The sequence below is a fragment of the Nansenia antarctica genome (assembly GCF_963989245.1).
Source record: "Nansenia antarctica genome assembly, chromosome: 1".
Lineage (NCBI taxonomy): Eukaryota > Metazoa > Chordata > Actinopteri > Argentiniformes > Microstomatidae > Nansenia > Nansenia antarctica.
Window position 1 is genome coordinate 74,273,040 of NC_137674.1, and position 21,653 is coordinate 74,294,692.

General features: G+C 45.4%; 1 protein-coding gene across 1 annotated transcript in view; it reads left to right on the plus strand.

The window, feature by feature from the left end:
• Positions 1-5,054: 5,054 nt before the first annotated feature.
• Positions 5,055-21,653, plus strand: part of tex9 (testis expressed 9) — a gene marked incomplete at both ends in the record, with an annotated part of 31,164 nt that continues 14,565 nt past the window's right edge. The window contains one exon of the mRNA XM_080526088.1: positions 5,055-5,120. Coding sequence (XP_080382214.1) covers positions 5,055-5,120 — 66 coding nt within the window. The remainder of the gene's footprint in view (positions 5,121-21,653) is intronic.

Here is a 21,653-nt window from a genome sequence, read left to right on the forward strand (position 1 = left end):
AGCGCTCCGGAGCGGGGACGGGCTCCAGCATCACGTTCTGGACTGTTGATGAGGCCCGCGCTGTAGTAGTAGAGACTCTGGCACCCAAACACAAAAACACAAGCATGCTGACGATCGAGAGGGGTGGCTGGCGCCTCTGTGCGTAGCGTGTAGTGTGTAGTGTTCGTACACGCAGCGAATACGAAATGAAACCCCTGGGTTAACGCTCATAGGATGAGGACACAACCTTGTTTTTTTTGCCGTAGTTCTGCTGTGTTTCTGACGAGACGACGACGACAACAACAACTGGAATTAATTAATAATTAGCCTAGCGAGTGTCAAGCTGAGACAGCAGCAGAGCACCGTCTATTTCAATACCAGTTAGTGGACACACACCGCCATCCCAAACCATCCCACAATCCCCCCCCCCCGCCCCCCCCTGCAAAGAGGAAGTCATCCGAGGTAGCAATAATCCCAGGAATACCTAATCCGGGAGCTAGCAGCAGCGGAGCAGAGCGGGCGGGTTAAACCCACGTCAACAAGCTTTTGTTGTCATGGCGTCTGCTGGGTGAGACCATCGCAGGGGGCAGCACCAGCCACTTCACATGGCGGTGATGACAGACACACATCTTCAACAACCCCCCCCAACCCCCTCCCCGAACCCAAAACATACAGAAGACCACACCGTCACCGTCATCTCTAGACAGTCACCCGCGGTGTGGGAAGAGCTCTAGACAAAGCGAGGGGGAGCGGAGGATCATGCGCCCAGGAAACAGCTCTGAGAGTGGTAGTCGGGTAAGAGAACCGGGACAAACGCTTGTAAACACAAACGTACCACACACGCACGCAAACGAACACAAACAGGCTGTCTCGGCGGTATGGCGCGAATGCAGAGACGGGAAGGCTTCGCCGGCCAAGCGCGGCATACACACTGCGTACGTACGTATACACACACAGACACACACACACTGCGTACATACGTACTGCCAACCACGCTCTCGACCCAGGAGCTCCCCAACCCCTTTCAATTGGTTTCTAAGAATAGACGCATCCCCCCCCCCACCCCATCTTTTCTATTCGCCTCTTTGTTGCTAGGAGAACGGGAGCTGACGAATGGCTAAAGTTATCAGCCACTGAGCGATGGGGGGGTGGCGGGGTGGGGGATGGGTGGGGGAAAGGTAAATAAAAATGGCTCTCAGCCGTCGTGGAGCCTCCTTGAAGGTCCTTTTTAGAACGAGACGCTGAGGGTGTGAGGCGGGGGGGGGGAAGAGCGTCAACGGACCTACGCTGGGCATCGTTTACACACGTCACACACAGACACAGTATCACACCGGGGAGCGCTGCGGCTCGACGGGCGGTCCCTCTGCTGACCCAGGACATCATCACCCTACTGCTGCCAGACACTGCTTCACGCAGCACCCCCCCCCCCCCCCCCCCTCTCACTCCTCTCCTCCAGAGTAGACACCAGGATGTGGCGTTGGCGCTCTTCAACGCCAACACCTGACGAACCCAATCAAACACCAATACTGGCTAACTCACAACGTGGTGGATATACATGAATCATCTCTAGATTGGTGGTTAACTATCATCACTTTCATTCTGTTGGCCTTTCAGCCAATTAGCTCGATTGATTAGCCGAAGTTTTGGTGGCCCCCCTTCAAGCCAGGGAGTGAGTGAGTGAGTGAGTGCCGAAGAGAGAGGGAACAGGCTTCGGGGGAGAAGGACCGGTTCCTTCCGCAGTCCTCCAGGACTCAGCCACCGACAGACTGACCGTACTCCTCTGGGATGGGGGGCTGACAGCACCTTGGCAGGGCTAGACGTCCCTCCAACACTCCCATGACCGTCCTATATCGGTCGGTCTCTGCAGAGTCTACCCCCCGCCTCCCCGCACTCCCCCAGTGTGTGGGGGGGGCCCTGATTCAACACATACACACACACACAGTGACTGATAGATATATATATATATCGGTCTCGGCACCAACAACATCAACTATTATAGACCGGTTGTATTCTCACGCCCGCCAAGCAGCCAGGGGACTCTCTTTGGTCCAGGACAATTTGGCGACTTGCGTAGCTATGCGCGTAGGCACGACTGAGACTTTAATACCTGTCTGACACCAAGGAAAATGAAACTGAGACCAAAGGAAATATGATTGGCAGGGTGAGGAGGAGACCAATATTCATTCCAGGAAATCCCACAGAGGACACACAGAGAGAGAGAATAATGACTGAGCATAACGAATTAGCAGGTTAAGCCTCTTGGGCTAGTATAGGTTAACTAAGGCTAAGTGAAGACAATAGAGAAAGCCATCTGTTTTCGTGTTCTGAGGTTGAGATAAAGCGAGATTACAGGAACTGGTGGAAGCAGTAGTAATAGTAGTACTAGTATAGTAGTAGCAGTAGTAGTAATAGTGGTAGTAGTAGTAGTAGTAGTAGTAGTGGTAGTAGTTGTAGTAATAGTGGTGGTGGTAGTAGTAGTAGTAGTAGTAGTAGTAGTAGTAGTAGTAGTAGTAGTAGTAGTAGTAGTAGTAGGGGTGGGATGATTAGAACATTTCATATCACGATTATCGTGGGCAAAATAATCGCGATCCACGATATTATCGCGTGACTTAAAAAAAATAAAAAATAAAAATAAAATGCCAATAAAACACAATGTAATCACTTTAACTTACATTTTGTTGTATTTTTATTAAGTCAGTAATTCAAATTCAGATTCTAGTGGCACATATCTCTGGCCATAATCCGGGTCCTTAAGAAAGAGTAATGAGCGCTGGTTGACCTAACTCCTTTTCGGCCAATCAGCACCTTTCATTAACGTACCCAAGGAAGTTTAAAGAACGCACTCCCAGTGTTGCCAACTTCCAGAGCCCCTTGGCGACTTAATTAGTCAAAAGCGACCAGCGACAAATCTAACTTCCTTTTCTGGTAATTTGGGGAATTACTGTAAAGCATCTAACATATCCCGTATTCCACGGTTCACGTTACAACCGAGCTCAGGAGAGACGAGTAGGGATACAGTCTATGGCGAGCGAGGGTTGCCGTCTCCTCTCTCCCTCAACACTCACTCCCGCGGCCAGTCTGATAGCAGCCGCGGGGAGCGTACCGTTGTTCCCCGCGGGGGGTTCGGGCAATGTTCGGGAAATAACGGACGGTTGTCATGTGTTTATACAGCATGGATGTTACGTGCCTAATGCCTTTGATGCGCACACTTGCTACTTGCCGCTCTCATAATTTCATTTAGCCTATATAGCACAAGTCATGCATTGCATGTAACCTCAAGTGCTGAACAGTATTAAGTAAACCACAATATATTTGCTAAAGCTTAGGGGCGACCGTGCCTTTTGCAGCCATAGACTGTCACTGCCTGGTAATAACAAGGTAGGCAAATGACAGTATCCTGTCTAAAGTTTTTCACCAGCCATGGTGAGAAGGCTAGCATACGTTACCTATGGCGCTTTTCCATTGACCGGCTCGGCTCGGCTCGCCTCAGCACGCTTTTGAACAGTTCTGGGTACGAGACGTTTTCCACTATACAGGAACGACCCGGGACTGTAGGAGGAGTTACGCGTCATAAGATTCCCCCCGCTATACAGATCAGCGGGGGGAAATGCGATAAGAATTATGTCAAAATGCAGCACTATCGTGCACAGATCAGCCTTACAACATGTAACGTTAAGTGCCTGTTACTTGCCGCTTTCAGTTCTAGTAGACTAGTTTAGATCTCGCAACCAGGGAAATGCCGACATGAAATGCCGACACGATTCTATTTTTATTTCTCCTGACACGTTGAGCACTGTGCTTTTTTTTTGGGGTGAACTACCGTAATAAGCCTAAAAAAGTTCAACTGTTCAAAAAGTGCAACTTCTCTGCTTTCAGAAACTGTTTTTTAGATTGGGCATATAGTTCATGAATTACGATAGTTTGAAAGGAACGCTGTAAAATCCTGTCTGCTGTCTGTATTTCTATGGAAAGGCTGACTGACGCGGGGCTCATACAATCAAGCGGACGTTTGTTATAGATACGAGTGCTCCGGTGTCTTGCTGGTAGTCAAATATATTTATTTATATATACAGCATATGGACAATAGCGCGAGACAAGTTCTGTGAGGATATTCGCGCGCTGCTCATGTGAGGAAACGCAATTATATTACAGTAACAGTCGCTAACTTGACTGCAAAAGTAATGTAGCCTAGGCTGAAAAATAGCGCCAGACATTTGTTAAACACAGTTTATTCATAACATACGATTATGATGATTATTTAAATAATTAAAATTCTCCACGATTAAGTTATCGCGGGTGTTTTTATCGCGATTAACGATAAAAACGATAATCGTCCCAACCCTAAGTGGTAGTAGTAGTAATAGTAGTAGTAGTAGTAGTAGTAGTAGTAGTAGTAGTAGTAGTAGTAGTAGTAATAATAGTAGTAGTAATAGTAATAGTAGTAGTAGTAGTTCTACTACAGACACATCACTACTAGTGGGGTATGGTCATGGTCAGTGATGAAGCATACACACAGATGGGTTACACACCCCACTCACAACTGTATTCAGGCCCTGAACCTGGCACTTCTCACCTGAGAGCTTTCTCCCGTCTCCACAGGACACACTCTGGAGGCTGGAAACACATCCAGTAGATCAACACACCTTCCATTATTGATGTGTGTTTTACTTAACGCCGCAGTTGAGACACCCAAAAAGTCTGTGAATCAACACAGGAGGAGCCAGAATGAGGCTAATATTAGACGCTAGTGCTTTTCCATGTCCTCTAGAAATCCGTAGGAGGCAAAGAAAACAAAATCTGCCAGAATCAAAAAAAAAATAGAGAACCCCCCCCCCCCACACACAAGCGAACAGATCCATGTGGAATACAGCTGAAGACATAAAAGTTTAATGAGTGGAGCTGACGCAAAGTGGCTGGTGAGATTGCAACATCCAGTGCTGTAACGCTGACTGGGGGGTGGGGGGGGATGGGGGGGTCATGCGTGTCTCGCTGACTCTGGCATCTGCCATGGTTAGGGAGGTTAGTGTGAAACTCCAGGTCCTCCAGGGGCATCTGCACTGTGCACTTAGAAGTACATGAGACAGGACTTCAACCTCTGCGAGCGGAGCGCCACTCCCCTTCCCTCTCCCTGGGACGAGGAAGTACGAGGCGAGGCAGATCAATCAGGACAACCAAACCCGTTGAACCTCCTTAAGTGTTTAGTCGTGGGTGTAAGTAGGTTACAGTGTTAGTGGTGAGGTTCATTCGAGGACTTTCTCTCTCTCTCCTCAACATAGCCGAAGTCCAACCTGCAGTATTGTATTGTCAATAGAAAAGACTTGTGTTACCTTGACCCATGCTCACCTGTCTTCTGCCTCTAATCTAGGGAAAGCAGCACACTGGATCTTATCCATAGCAGCCGTCTCTATTGACAGCAACAGATAATCTTTTATAGGCCTGAATCCTGATATGAGTCACACAGATGTGTCTTAACTTTCAAGGAGACGTAACTAACCATCTAATGACAATATGAGGATATGAGTTCACAGTTTCATCAGAACAAAACTACTAAGAAAAAAATAAACATTTCACATATAGAACATTCATACCAAATTCTGTAAAATATACATTACACAACAAATTATGCAAGTTAGGGGCGGCTGTGGCGCAGGAGGTAGAGCCGGCGTCTAATGATCGCAAGGTCGGCAGATTGGCGGTTCGAACCCGGGCTGGCCATATGTGACACAGCCCAATGAAAAGGGCTACCTGTAGGCGAAATCATTTTTCAGTCTTTTACATGTGCTTAAACTACAGATTGTAAGCTTTCAAATGATGCATCATACATTGAAATCGGAAACAAATTGAAGACGACATGAGTATTTGAAAGTTGCTACACCGGAAATCACTAAGCACAGAAAATCCCCATCAAAGATAATGAATCCCCATCAAACAACAAGAAACGAAGTCATTGTGTTATAGATTACACTTATTTAATGAACGGAAAACTGTTCGGAAAAATAACGAGTGGGTACTTCACATCTTCGAGTTGAATGTTAGCTAAAAAAACGAAAATCTGAAAAAAAAAAAAAAAAAATTTAAAGACGAATTTGACGTCTTTCTCATTTCCGAGAGGTGTCCAGAAACACCAGGAGCAGTCACATATGTCGAGGTGTCCTTGGGCAAGACACTGAACCCCAAATTGCTCCCAATGAGGGGGCCGGCACCTTGCATGGTAGCTTGCCACCATTGGTGTGTGAATGTGTGTGAATGGATGAATGAGAAGCCGTTGTAAAGCGCTTTGGAATAAGGTGCTATATAAGTCAGTCCATTTAGAATGGACAAATGTGAAGAACTATGAAGAACTGTCCAGCACTTCATTGATAGTCCGCCATAACGCGGTTTCATAACGCGCGGCTGCTTTAAGCTCTGACATCAAGTGTGGTATAAATAAACAAAACATGGAAGCACCTGTTCAAACGCTACAGAGCTGCCACCCTGCTTCATCCTCTGACGGGCTAGCAGCCTCCTCACACCGGCAGGAGTGAGATACGCTACTACTGTAGCTACGATCTTACACTCAGAGGACATTCATTTATGTCCTTCCAGTTATTTACTCCAATTAAAATAATAATTCATAATCATTTAAAGCTACAACATTGAGAAATAAATACCAGAACAGTGAATGGAAAAACATCCCGTCAGCGTCTTAGTTCAAGGCTCACAACAAAGCTGGAATACTCACCAAAATGTTGTCCACTTTTGATTGTACAGATTTGCTGCAAAAGAGAGAGAGACATAACATGAGTTAGTATGACGCAGGTGTAATGTGAGCGCCGTGCATAAACCGGATTTATTAATAAATCAGGGGAATGTGCGGCATGAGACAACACTCCCATCCGCTTCGCCCGGGTCATAACCGATATATCCCAGGAACACATGTTGTCATGTGTAAAATGAGAGACAGACACCGCATAAATGTCCTATCACACTGGATGTCTATTAATACCAGCGCCCCAACAAGTCCTTGACAGTCATGGCGCGGGGGGGACTTGGGGATCCAGTATGAACCAGTATCTATCTAATCCATATAAAGGTCCTGTAAGAACTCTTGACCTCATGGCAATGTCATGCTATTAGTCGATCTGTCCATTCAACTCACGTCGGGTCAGTCAAAGTGCCTGACACCAGAAACACACAGTGGCGCCTCAGATACTGGAATAAGAATGAGAAACGGACTCACTGACTCACTGCTGGTTACAATGTTTCACAGATAGCCTGTTAAGACTAGTTTCTCACAGGAAGTGAACTGGAAGACTCTGCTAAATGCCCTCAGTCAGGGCCTCTCTGGGAGGCCCCTCGCTGAGTCCACCCACTCCAAACAACACACATTTGACCCAATTTCCACTCTATAGCTTTCAGAGATGTCACGTCAGGACACGACTGAGACTGGCTATTGGTGTGGATCACAACATGACGGAAAAGGTTAATCGAGATGAGCAGAATGCTAAACACTTTATCTGGGTGGGTGTGTGTGTATGTGTGTGTGTGTGTGTGTGTGTACACTGCATTTCAAGAGGTGATTGATCCATTACACTCCTGATCCAACGTGACTGCACCCGTACAGCATGCACAGCTTCGGATCAGGAGGGTATTCCATCAATGTGGCTTAAGGAATATCCAGGCTTATTCTGATAAATTTCGCAAGATTTATCAAAAACAAGCCTGGGTTTTTCTTTAACGACGTTGATGGAATACCCCCAAGGTCAGCTCACTACATAACACATTACCAGTTGGTAGGCAACTTGGCACTTAATTAGTCAAGATTTAAGCCTTTACAGAGTCGGTTGGCTCAGACGATGCCCTACTACGACCCAAAGCAAAAGCAAAGTGAGAGGCCAACCGGGGAGATCATCGTGACAGGCACAGGAAGGCAGCCAGGTCAGGTTTGACCAGCGTAGCAGAATTATTGGTATGATAAACATTTTGTCATTGATTACTCTTGTGACTATCAGTCAGAATGTCTGGGCAGAATTAACACACTTAACAACATCAACCTGATAACCTGTTTTTCCTACTTGAAAGTTGACATTGGCATTTAAGACAGTTTTTAACAGACACATTTAAATGATCACAAAAGACCTGACTGACGTTTGTGTTCCCCTATGTAGACAGGAAATCCCTGTGATTGGCTTGGGCCTTAACTGAGGGCATGACTGTTACATCCATGTTTCCTCTCTGTAGACACTTTTCCTGAGAACGTTTGACTACCAGAGTCTGTTATTCTTTTAAACTGTTCCCCTTTTAGCAAAAGAAATTTAAAAATTAAACACCTTTTCTACGCATTTTGAAGAAACCATTTTTTCTATTTTCCATTTAGATACTTAAATATTTCTCTAACACCAGCTACGATGAGCAACTGGACCTACTAGACTAGTCTGTTAACAGGTCAGAGAGAACACTTCAGAGGTCAGCATTGTTACTAGGTGACGTGACACCGGGCAAGTGAGAATCAGCTTTTGTCAGCAGCGACAGGGAGAGTGAGCTTTAATGGCCTGTTACTAGGTGACACCAGGACGTCTCTCTGTGTTGATAACCAGGCCTCGGCCTTGATCCCTCTCATTAAGCTGCTTCTAGGTAAAGGCTGGGCCAGGTAGAAGGAGCCAGGCTCGTTAAGCCATTGTTGCTGTGGGGGGAGATGGATGGGAAAGGGAAAGATACGGCCTTTAGAACCCCACACCCCCACAGGGCTCCTCAGAAGCACGTCAATCAAGTTGGAAATGTTCTGCAGCACTAATACTGGGTAGAGAGGGAGGTGGAGAAGAGGAGAGGATGGTTAGAGAGGGAGGTGGAGAAGAGGAGAGGATGGTTAGAGAGGGAGGTGGAGGAGAGGAGAGGAAAGGAGGGGTAGAGATGGAAGTGGAGGAGAGGATGGGTAGAGAGGAAGGTGGAGGAGAGGAGAGGAGAGGAGAGGATGGGTAGAGAGGAAAACTACATCTCCTTTCTGGCCACACAGAGCAGAGCTATCTCCTCACTGAGCAGTATTTAACCAGCAGAGTAGCCTAATCGCTTACGCCACGCTATAACCTGACTCGGCTGGGTCGTCATCTAATTAAGGCTAACAAATGTATTGCTCAAATGCCTTTAATGCGGGGGAGGGGGGGGATATGATAATGGTGAATGAATGCTAGCGTCTCAGAGTGAGGTGTGTCGGGGTTGTAGGTCTGTGTTAGCGTAGCAGGGGTGATCACTGATCACCATCCCCCACGTTGTGCTGGATGTCGAGAGGAAGCTCTAAGCTCATGTTCTGTTGAACCCTGGGGCTGGCAAGGCTGCAAGGGAGTCGAGGTGACTGAATCCTCTCACCCTGGCTGTCTCTGAGCTTGGTCCCCCTACAGCTCCATACGTACCCTGTCTGTCTCTGAGCTTGGTCCCCCTACAGCTCCATACGTACCCTGTCTGTCTCTGAACTTGGTCCCCCTACAGCTCCATACGTACCCTGGCTGTCTCTGAACTTGGCCCCTGTACACTCCAGCATGTCCATTCTAATTCGGCTGTCTTTACCTAGCGGCAGCCAGCTTCATATGGTACTTGTTGCTCACTATTTCACTACTGTTGCATGCATCTGAATTAGGCTAGTAGAGATTCAATTCAAAGAAAGCCTTCTATAAAAGTTCATGTATCGATAATGCAACATGTCATATTACAGCCTTTGAAAAGAAAAACCATTCTAAAACGTTCTGAGAGATACTTCAGCTTTATGCTCTTTCCAATTCCAACTGTAAGTCAAACACAAAATACACACATAAAAATATGTTTTTTCCCCCCATTAATACATTATAGACCCAGCTTGTATCTTTTTCCCCTTGAAAAGGCCTGGTATCTGAAAGCAGCAGAGCAGACCCCCCCCCCACCCCCCACCATTGCCCCAGGCTGCTGGCCCCTCCTGCCTCCTACAGAACGTAAACAACCCTCAGAGCCGCCAGGAAGGGGGACAGCCCTGGCTGTTCACTAGCAGTGTCTTTATCCCTCAATATGGCCGCCTTGGGGGGAAGAAGAGGATTGCCTACCGTCCGCCGCTAAACCCCACAGACTGTAGGGGACACTGGGGACACGGCTGGAGCACCAAAGCTGTGCTATTCTGATTGACCCATGTGAGGAGGACGGGGGGTGGGGGTGGGGGGGATGGGCAGGGGAAGAGATAGACATGGTTGACCTCTCTCCCCCCTCCCTCAAACACACAACCCACACTCCAATGAACCCTTTCAACTGTAACCCACCGTCCCCTCAAAGCTGCCACAACACAGACGGCGGAGAAGAGCCTTGCAGACAGTCGACAGTGCCAGCACTATGAATTTTAAAAGGCTGCAAAATTCCCCACGGGTCCCACTCAGGAGGCTGTCCTTCACGATGCACACCCCTGAACTCGTGTGCCACTCTACACCGCATTCCACATGAGTTACTGTTCAGCTCCTCGTCAGCCAGTGGAGGATGGGTTCCGCCTTGGAGTCTGGTTCCTCTCAAGGTTTCTTTCTCTCAAAGTTTTTTTTTTTTTTTTTTTCTCGAGACTGTGCCTGCCCTATGTTTTTCCTTCCCTCTGGAGAGTTTTTAGCCTGGCTTGCCTTTTGAGGGGTCTATGGTTCGGTGTTAGTCATCTTGTTTGTACTGTATTTATTTTGTTTCATATTGGTCTTGTTTGAAAGTGCTTCGAGACATTTGTCTATGGGAAAAGAAAAGCGACTGTATTCAAAGAGCTTTCTGTAAACAGTGCGATCCATCTTAATATGGCTGTGATGTACAATATACAAGAAAAGAATACTGAGGAAAAACAAGCACAAAATCACCAAGGTTGACAAAGCCCATACTCCATTGAACCTCTCCTTTCCTTATTTTTTATTTTATTTGCTATAACCTATTGTAAAACCTAATCTAAACCGATTTCAGTACAGATACATTTTCAAATGCAGCGCTTTGCATATTCTGAGGTTTTTTCAGGACACAGACTGTCTCCCGGCTGGTGAAAACTCAATGAGTAGGGAGTTCGCTAAGTGAATTTCGGTGTACAGCCTTCGGGTGCTGAATGCTCATCAGACCTTCTCCCATTCAACTCACACCTTATTATAGTTTGGTATAAAAACACTCCCAAAGAAAATTCTGTTATGCATCTCCCATCTTTTTAACGAAAACTTCAGTAACCACGTTTGATAATCATTTTTAAAAGTGTTCAAATAAACCTACTTTTTCTATCTCCGGATATGTAGGCTAAAACCACATTCAACCCTTGTCCAGAAGACCCTCTGTGTGCAAGGTTTCTTTTAAAATGCAGTACATCGGCAGGCAGGCTACAGAGCGTGTCCTTGAGGCAGAGAGCGGGAAACGAGAGTGATAATTGCCAGATTCAGCTGACACTCTGATGAGTGAAATGTTCCCTTTCAATTAGCCTAGATATAATCTTATGATAATGTGTGGTATGCTTCACTTAAAGCCACACTTCCTCTGTCACATTGCTAATCTGTACATGCTCATGGTTACACTCCACGAACTAGGCTAGACAAACCAAAGGTACTCTGTGAATACCATACAGTATTGTCCCTTGACCAACGGACAGAGAGAGGACAAAACAACATGAATTGTGACACAAACTCAGTCACTTAATTGACCGAATCTGCCCAGGCCTCTAGGCTATCCATCAACATTATATCTGTATAAAAATAGACACATACCAGTGTTTCCTCCAGGAATGTTTACATTAGTGGCGGATAGCCCTGTCCGCGCGCGTAGCGCTCAAAACAACGACCTAATTTCAACCAAAACTAGAGGGAGGATGGCAAAAAAATATATATAACAATATACAGAATATAAACGTTTAATGAAGGACATGAACGATTGTCAACAACACACTCAAGCAGTAAATAGAACAGACTAAACAACTTGGGTACTACGCACTCAACTGCGGACGGAACAATACTCCCTCCCAACCCATAGTTCCGTGCGTGAATTATGTCAACCCACCACACTACGGAAGTAAAATCACAGTCAGATGGAGCATTCGGTAAACAGCTGAGTATCAGCTGAGTTAAAGAAAACAAACTCTTACCTTTGATGACACCCACATGAGCCCTGTTTTCCCGTACTTCTCCCGTGTGTCTCTTATTGTCCAAATGTTCCCTGAATTTTAGCTGCATGTTTTTCCAGCATGTAATTCCGTTGTCAATAAAAAAATCGACTCCCCTTCTTTTTTCCCTGCCAATACTGTCGTTGCTAAAGTGACGGCACATAAGAATCGTTTTTTGACTTGCTAATGTCTGCTGATACACCAACACAGCTAGCCGATGCTGATGGCTCTCCCGCTGTAGTTGTAGCTGGTGGTGGTGGTGGTACCCCGCCATAAACGTTGTTAGCTGATCCACCACCTAGCTCCTTTGCCAGCCATGCAGTTTCGGATCGCTCATAGCCACTGCTAGCTTCAGCAATGTTTGAAGTGTCTGGGACATCTTTTTTCTTGAAAAATCCATCCATCTGTCGCTGTTTTCGTTATTTAACATGATATCTTATTTGTGCACCTAGCTAGCTAGATCAGCTTTTTGTATCTTTTGGATGGTACTACCGGTGACTTTTAGCCCGTTATTTGCGAGGAGAAAACACAGGCGCCCGAGCATTTCGGCAGGTAAGACTGCTGAGCAGGGATGGTTGAGTCTGCACGGTTCTCATGCCGGTTCACATTTAGACCAATCAGGAGTAGCCCTTGTGTCACGTCGTCAACTGAATGTTTAATGTCATTGATCTGATTTTGGATCAGCGGTTAGAGAGAGATGGGCGTGGATTTAGGTGCACTTTTAGTCAACATCCATTATAGCGCTGATCTAGGATCATATATATATATAAAAAAATATATATATATCAGATTTTATCCCTTTTTCACCCAATTTGGTAGCCAATTGAACCCAACCTAGCATCCAATTATCCCCTGCCTATTGCGAAGGATCCGCCGCACGACCCCGTGGCCGGCAGTCCCAGAAGAGGCCGCCAGGCAGACTAGCTGACTGGCTCCTCGAGCCCAGCACTAGGGCTGCAACGACGACGTCGATCATAAAAACTCGTCGACGTGGAATTTTAGTGTCGACTAATCGTATTTTTAAAAAAAAGAAAAAAAACAGGTTTTTTTTTTTTTTTTTTTTTTTACGGGAGCCATGCAAGAATCAGCTGGGTAAGTTTTAGCTAACGTTGTTAGCCAACTGGCTAACGTTATATTGTTAGGGTCGTAATGTTTATGTTAGCTTTACTGTTACATGTTGGAAAACAACGTCTCATGGACAGGGCTGTACATGCTATGAGCGTTTGTGCTATTAATTTATTTGCCCTGTGGCACGCGTGTGACAGACAGAGGCGCTTGTATGTAACGTTACGTAGCAGGGGTTTTCCATGTTGAAGCCAGGAGAACGCAAGATGAAATGAAGTGAGGGGTGGTCGCTATTAAAATACCAGGTAGTCATGGTGGATGATCATGAATGATGCTTGATAAGTGAATGCTATTTCAATTATGTTGAGTCCACCATCGAGCTGTCTGTAAGATAAACAGCGCCAAGCGTAGCCTACTAACGTGAGCTGTCTGTAGTCTAGCCAGCAATGCTAGCTAGCCAATCAACTAGCTCTGTGAGCAGCTGTAGCTTGGCGTAACGTTAGGTTAGATAGCTAGTTAAGCTGGATTTATGCTTCTGCGTCGCCATTTACGCGCAGCGAAAAGCCACACGACTAATCGGAAAAATAATCGACAGATTAGTCGACTACCAAAATAATCGTTAGTTGCAGCCCTACCCAGCACCTGTTATTGATTGATTGATTGATTGATTGAAAACCTTTATTGTCCCCAATGGGGAAATTTTGTTGTCAAACAGCTCAGTTAGGGCAGAAAACATTCAGTACAGAAAACAGAAAAACAAAAATAAAAAAACATAAAACAGTGCAGGCTCAATAAGTAAAAAGTTCCAAAAGTTCCATCTCCAGGTCTCCCCCACCCTGCAGGGCCTGGTTGTAGAGTCGGAGTGCAGCTGGAATAAAGGACTGTCCAAATCTTTTTGTACTTTGACGGGGGAGAACAAATCTGTGGCTGAACTTGCTCCTCATCCCTGCCAGCTCGCAGTACATCGGGTGGGAGGGATTGGCCAGCATGGCCGCCAGTTTTTTCCCCATCCTCTGTTCTGCCACCACCTCTAGGCTGTCCAGCCCGGTCCCCACCACAGAGCTGGCCTTCTTCACCAGTTTGTTTAGCTTCGCAGCATCCCTGGCACAGATGTTTCCACCCCAGCAGGCCACGGCGAAGAACAGAACGCTGGCAACCACCGACTGATAAAACATTTGCAGCAGCTTGTTGCAGACACCGAAAGACCTCAGCCTTCTCAGGAAAAACAGTCTGCTCTGCCCTTTCCTGAGAAGAGCCTCGGTGTTGTCAGTCCAGTCCAGTTTGTTATTAATTTGTACTCCCAGGTACCTGTAGGAGTCCACCCTCTCGACTTCCACCCCCTTGATGGTGATGGGGGCTGGGGTCCTTCTCTTCCTCCTAAAATCCACCACCAACTCCTTTGTTTTGCTGGTGTTAAGCAAAAGGTAGTTGGTGTCGCACCACTGCACGAAGCTCTCCACCAGGGCCCTGTACTCCTCATCCCTGTCGTCTGTGATGTAACCGACGATAGAGGAGTCATCCGAAAACTTCTGCAGGTGGCACTGGTCGGAGCTAAACTGGAAGTCGGAGGTATAGAGGGTGAAGAGAAAGGGTGACAGAACAGTTCCCTGGGGGGCACCGGTGTTGCACACCACCACCTCAGACTGACAGCCCTGCAGTCTCACATACTGACGCCTGTCTGTGAGGTAGTTGTGGATCCAAGCCGTCAGGGAGTCCTCCACACACATCACTGCTAGTTTGTCAGCCAGCAGTGATGGCTTGATAGTGTTAAATGCACTGGAGAAGTCGAAGAACATGGTCCTCACCATGCTCTGTGGCCTCTCCAGGTGTGTGTAGGCCCTGTGCAGCATGTAAATGATGGCGTCCTCCACCCCCATGCTCTCCTGGTATGCAAACTGCCGGGGGTCCAGGAAGTCCTTCACCTGGGGCTTAACACTTAATCAGCCGTGAGGTGTTAAACAGCACCAGTGAGTACAAAAAAAAATCTACCTTTGCACTCGATCAAATTTCAGGACCCTCCTTTCATGACTTTTCCTAGATATGTGCGTTCTACCACCCAGCATCTTTACATTTTCAAAATCCAGTTAGTATAAAGCGATTTTGCAGTATTTCTGTGTGTGTCTGTGTATTTGCCTTGGGATTCGGCTGCCATCTTTTTCTCCAAGGCTGCAATTCTCTTTTATATCAGCAGAGGTAGCAAGGGGGCACACACTGTGCTCAACCTTCAGGCTTCAGTGCTGAATTAGATACAGTGGATAAGACTGATATTTGTAACATAATGTGTTTATATATAGGCTATATCTGGGTTTCCGTTAACCGGCAATTGCCGGTCTTTGTCCGGTAAAATTTGGTGAAGTCCGACAAATTGAAAAGTCGTCGGACATATTGTCCGGTGAAAATAATTCCCTTTGAATACAATTCGCTAAAGCTGGCTGGGTGCGTTCGTAAACACGCTCTGGAAATCCGATCAGCACTCGCGGAACGCCTCTCGTCCAATCGAACGACTCGGTCGCTCTGTGACATCGAAGCCAGCGTGCGCTCCGGCGCTCTCAGAGCGTGTTTACGAACGCACCCCTAGAAGTTTCCAGCCAGCTAGCTGAAGCTGCTACACACACCAGAGCCATGGCGACCGAACGGCAAGTTAAACAACATACTATAAAAGTGACATTGTTTTACTCATTACTCATACGTTTGTTGTCATTCGGCGGTGCTAATAGTCGCTTTCTTTTTAAATTTATTTAATTTATTTTATTTTAGCAGTTTCCCCGAAAGTTAAGTGTTTGTTTTTATATCACTATTTGCACTTCTGGTTAGATGCTAAACTGCATTTTGTTGTCTGGTACTTGTACTCTGCAATGACAATAAAGTTGAATCTCACCTAATCTAATCTAATCTAATCTAAAATAATCTAAAATAATCCCATCACTATTACTCCCTATTTTCATCAGTGTTTCAATCCTTGAATCTGTGATGGAAATCAAGCAAAGCCACTTCAAGTCTCCCCACCACTGACAGCGCTGGGTGTGCCTTTCCTTACACTCTCGGTTATTCCCTGTGGATTTAAAAAAACGGTGTTTTGGTTTCTATAATGTGGTCTATTCTCAGTGTTGACGAGCAACTCAGGGGGCTTTGAGATGGCTAACAGCTAATTAAAGGAGTAATTCCACTCAAAAGGGTAGAAGTAAGCTGACTGTCTGTCTGTCTGTCTGTCTATCTGTCTGTCTGTCTGCCTGTCTGTCTGTCTCTCTGTCAGTGTGCTGGACTACCTATGACTTCCATGGTACCTGGGAACGCGTTGTCGGAGAGAAACGCCCTCTGTACAAAGGACCTACTGACCAAAATCCCTGTTCCCCGTAGCCTATACATGCTTGCACTGTTACTGTTCAATAAAATGTTATACATCTAGACATTGTGGTATTTCTTTATATACGTATCCCAGACTGCCTATCAATTGTTTCTCAATAAACAGTTATGTTCTTCCCATTGTCATACTCCCGAGCTAAACGAAATGCCTTCCCAACCAGCGAGACTTATAGAAATGACGTTGTTTTATTGATTTAAAAAAAAAAAAAGGGTAAAACTGTAAAGAGAAAATAGAAAACTCACATTAATCCCGAACAATTTAACAAACTTCAGTTAACGTAATGTGGAGTCCGTTCATTGATCGATGCTGTCTGTTCAGTTCCCAGTGAGGCGCCCGTTCAGCGCTGGACCCGTTCAGCGCTGGATTTGACGCATGGCATAGCGCGCATGCGTCAAATCATGTTATATTATTATATATTATATAGCTCGCATCTAATCGTATCGGATGAGAAATAGACATTAAATGGCATATATAGGCCGCTACACAACAGTAATCACCGCGACAAACATTAGATTTGGAGGAAAAAAATATATGATTTTGGAAAAAAAAAAAAATATTATATTTTAATATGATGACCGGAATATATCACGTTTGTCCGGTAAATCGAATTCTTCCCGGACACGATGTCCGACGGCAAATTTTTCTAACGGAAACCCTGGGCTATATATAGCAATAGTGATACATAAGATATGTATATGTACAGACAGTTATGAAAATGATAAACTGTACAGTATGACTTTTACAATCCCTTCAGATTTGTTGGAGCTGAGGTTTTTTTTTCACCCAAGTTCCATGCAATAGTGATAAGATATTATGATATGTGTAGCCTATGTACAGTTATGAATGATACACTGCACAGTATGTACCTATCAAGCTGTGTGGTATTACATAGGTACCACAGCAAAGTAGTTCATCAACAAATATTATATAACAAACGGATATTTATAATATTGTATATAATGTCTTTTTTGATGATTATGCCTGTACAGCGCTGTCAATTTTCAAATAATGCTATAGGCTATATATATATATATATATATCTACCCTCCCTCCACCCCCACCCAGAGAGCTTTGGACTGTCTGGATATGAACACTTGATCTCTGCACTTTATATTTATATTAATTATGACTCTTGCACTTTGATGTTGGTTTGCACTGTCTTGTCCTGTCTTGCACCTATCCTGCTGTAAACCGTGCTCCATTGTTCCAAACCAAATTCCTAACATGTTTACATGTCATGGCAATAAAAGTCTAAAAGTCAGTTGTGATATGAAGTAGCCAACAATTCTCATGTCGACCATGATAATAATAGGCTACAACAGGGTTGTACATAGATATACGCAGATTCATATTTGGATAGTTGATTTTGGCACCATTGTATAGTAGCCAATTGCAGAGAGTATACATTATTTTGTTTGTTTACTGCACATTATAAATGAAATGAAAATAGCTGTTGTGAAAAGTGAAAATATAGTGTGTTCATGTTGCAGTGAAATCTATTTACATAGATATATCAGATGTGATATTTCTACTACAAACGAACACAGAGAGACAGATAATTCAAGTAACATTTTTATTTACTTGCAATGTTCACGTCAATTCTTCCAAGTAAAAAGTATGGTAATTAATATGAACACCAATATATATTTAAAAAAAGTAGAAAGTGAATAGGAGGTCGCCGGAGCGCTCAGCGTGGGCGCTGTCAGGTAGACAGGGCAGGAGAGGCATCAGGCCTGGCCATGGGACAGTCAGCATCCCCAGCACACCGTTGCTGGCTTGGTGCATGTGCCACAGACAAATCGTCCACATGACTGGTTACAAAGTTCTGAGTTACATACACTTGATGTTGATGGGGGAGGGTTGAATGGCTCTCGATCGTTTCCGATCAATGAACAATAAGATCAGGTTTCTCCCACGGTGTGTTTCTCTTGCGTGATATAGTGAAGACAGACAAGTGTGCTGTCCTCACTGTGTTCATGTTGTGCAGTGAACAAACAATTGTTGGGAGAATAAACTGTCTCTTGCCGTGAAATGTGTACATCAAATAAAATGATGTCGGCGATGATTATGCCTGTAATCATCAACGATATAACGAACGGATATTTCTGAGTGGGGCAGTCCCAGATATAGTGAAGACAGACAGGAAAGTAAGGAGAAGAAGGGAGAGAGTATTGCCAATTGATAATAAGATATTGATCATGTAGGAATAAGTGTGTTCATATGCAAACATATTCAATGGCATGTAATTAGTAGGCAATTGTTTATCACAGATGAATCCTGACAATTGATGGTTGATGCATGGGGGAGGGTCATCTTATTCTCAATGATCTCTTTCTGATCGTTTCCGATCACCAGACTGCATGGAAGATCATAGGGGTGAAAGACCACTCATCCCTGCAGTCTATTTTTGAACAGGCTACTCTCAGACAGGCTAATAGAATTATCATGAATCCCTCCCATGTCCTACATGCAGAGTATGAACTGCTGCCCTCTGGGAGGAGGTTCAGAGTCCCCCGCGCTAGACTAAATAGATTTAAAAATTCTTTTATTCCCGTTTCTGTTAAACTTTTAAACTGCACCAGATGAATATTGAACATATCTTGCTTATCGTTTTATTTCCACTCTTGTTTTAATCAAGGCTGCCTTCTGTTTGTGTGTTAACATTCTGTATTGTCTGTTGTTCTTTGTTGGCTGCTGTGGGGTGTAAGCCCAATACAAATTTCCCAGTGATGGGACAATAAAGTGACTTTTGACTTTTGACTTGACCACACAAAGGATGCCAATTCCTCCAACAAGCCCTTCAAACAATCCCCCACCAGAAAGGTTGTACTCAGTTGTACTCAACTCTCTCAACCACGGCAGTTTCAACCACGGCAGTTTCTCGCGCCTGTCCCGTTGCAGAGTGTATTCATTATTGTGTTTGTTTGAATCCTCACTGTGTTCATGTTGTGCAGTGAACAAACAATTGTTGGGAGAATAAACTGTCTCTTGCCGTGAAATGTGTACATCAAATAAAATGATGTCGGCGATGATTATGCCTGTAATCATCAACGATATAACGAACAGATATTTCTGAGTGGGTTGAATTGATAATAAGATATTGATAATGTATTTCGCTGTCGACCAAAATCGTTTGAAATTACGTGCTTGTGCATTGAATGACACTATGTACAGCGCTGTCAATTTTCAAATAATGCAATAGGCTATATATGAATGTTCAGTTGTGATATGAAGTAGCCAACAATTCTCATGTCGACCATGATAATAATAGGCTACAACAAGGTTGTACATAGATATACGCAGATTCATATTTGGATAGTTGATTTTGGCAGCATAGTAGCCAATTGCAGAGAAACTAAAGCACTTGGTTATAAACATACTAGGCTCTGTTTCTAACAAGTAGGCACAAACAAAATCACTGTATGGGACGACTCGTTTCTAAGTTACAGGGTTGATGGCTCTCAATCAACCCCCAGGGTTGATGGCTCCCATCAACCCCCAGGGAGGGTTGATGGCTCTCAATCGTTTCCGATCATTGAACAAAGACATCGGGTTTCCCCCGCTCCACCAAGTCCCAAGGTGTGTTTCTGTAACCATTGTCTCCTCCTTGTTGCATAAAACAAATCAAGACTCGCTCCTCTTAGGAGACCACTATTTATAAATAATAATCCACAGATAGGCACAGTCACAGTGCTACATGAAAATATCTAGCCACACACCACATATCATAGCTCCGCCCTATATGTATTTATCATCATATTTCTCAATATAAAACGGAGGTACGATATATGGCAGATATGTATGGTATATTATGGCAGTTTCTGGCGCCTGTCCCGTTCTGTTGTTCAAAGAATATAATATAAAACGCATCACATGTTTGTCATTGTGTGAAAATGTTTCTGTAGCGAAGAACCTTGGTTCAATCTGGAGCTGATCAACTCCGGACGGCAATAACATGTTGTGGGTGCAATTGTGCAAGAATAACACTATTTACAGCGCTGTCTTTTATTGCTATATGTATTACTGTTATATATAAATGTGAACATTACAGATACCTGGTCAACACAGCTTGGGATTCCAAGGAAATTACTTGGAACTATGTGTGAAAGGGACAACATTGCAATATATATTACAGTTATTTTTTAATAATGCTAATCAACTTTCATTCGTTAGTAATGAAAACTCCTGCAGTCTCGATCAATCTCCTAGATGAATCTCCTCTCCACTCCGCTCTGCGCTGCGGGCAGTGGGGGACGGTGTGTTTCTGTTGCGTGTCCACGCTTCTTGCGTGACATCGCCATCTAGCGATTTTTGTGGGTCAGTACACCCTCCCCCATTGTGAATAGTGGTCGTGTGATTCCACACCTCGTCGCGCTTTAGTAGGTAAAAAAACGGCGCGCCCCTAGTGTTAAGGTGTTGCAGCACTAGCCTCTCCAGGATCTTCATGACCTGTGGTGTCAGGGCGACAGGTCTGTAGTCGTTTGGGGTGCTGGGCCGTCCCTTCTTTGGCACTGGGACGATGCAAGAGGTCTTCCAGAGCTGTGGCACCCTCCTCAGTCTTAGAGATAGACTGAAGAGATGTTGGAATGTGTCCGCCAGCTCTCCAGCACACACCTTCAGAACCCTGGGGTTGATGTTGTCTGGACCTCTGGACTTGTTCACATTCACCCTGGAAAGCTGCCTTCTCACCTGCTCAGATGTTATAAAGCTGTGAGTACCGGTGTCTCCAGGTGTGAAGCATGCTCCCTGGCTCCTGGTGTTGGTAAGGGGAGGCAGTTGCTGCTGGGGTGCTGCTGGGGTGTCAGGGGGAGTGGGGGCTACTGTTGCCAGGGGTGCGGTACATTGGAGAGGGGAGGAGAGGGTCGGGGGCTGTGGGGGGTGACAGGGGGATGGGGGGGGTGACAGGGTCGGGGGCTGGGTCGGGGGCTGTGACAGGGTCGGGGGCTGGGTCGGGGGCTGTGACAGGGTCGGGGGCTGGGTCGGGGGCTGTGACAGGGTCGGGGGCTGGGTCGGGGGCTGTGACAGGGTCGGGGGCTGGGTCGGGGGCTGTGACAGGGTCGGGGGCTGTGACAGGGTCGGGGGCTGTGGGGGGTGGCAGGGGGATGGTTGGTCAAACCTGTTAAAGAAGCAGTTCAGGTCATCTGCCTGCTCTCG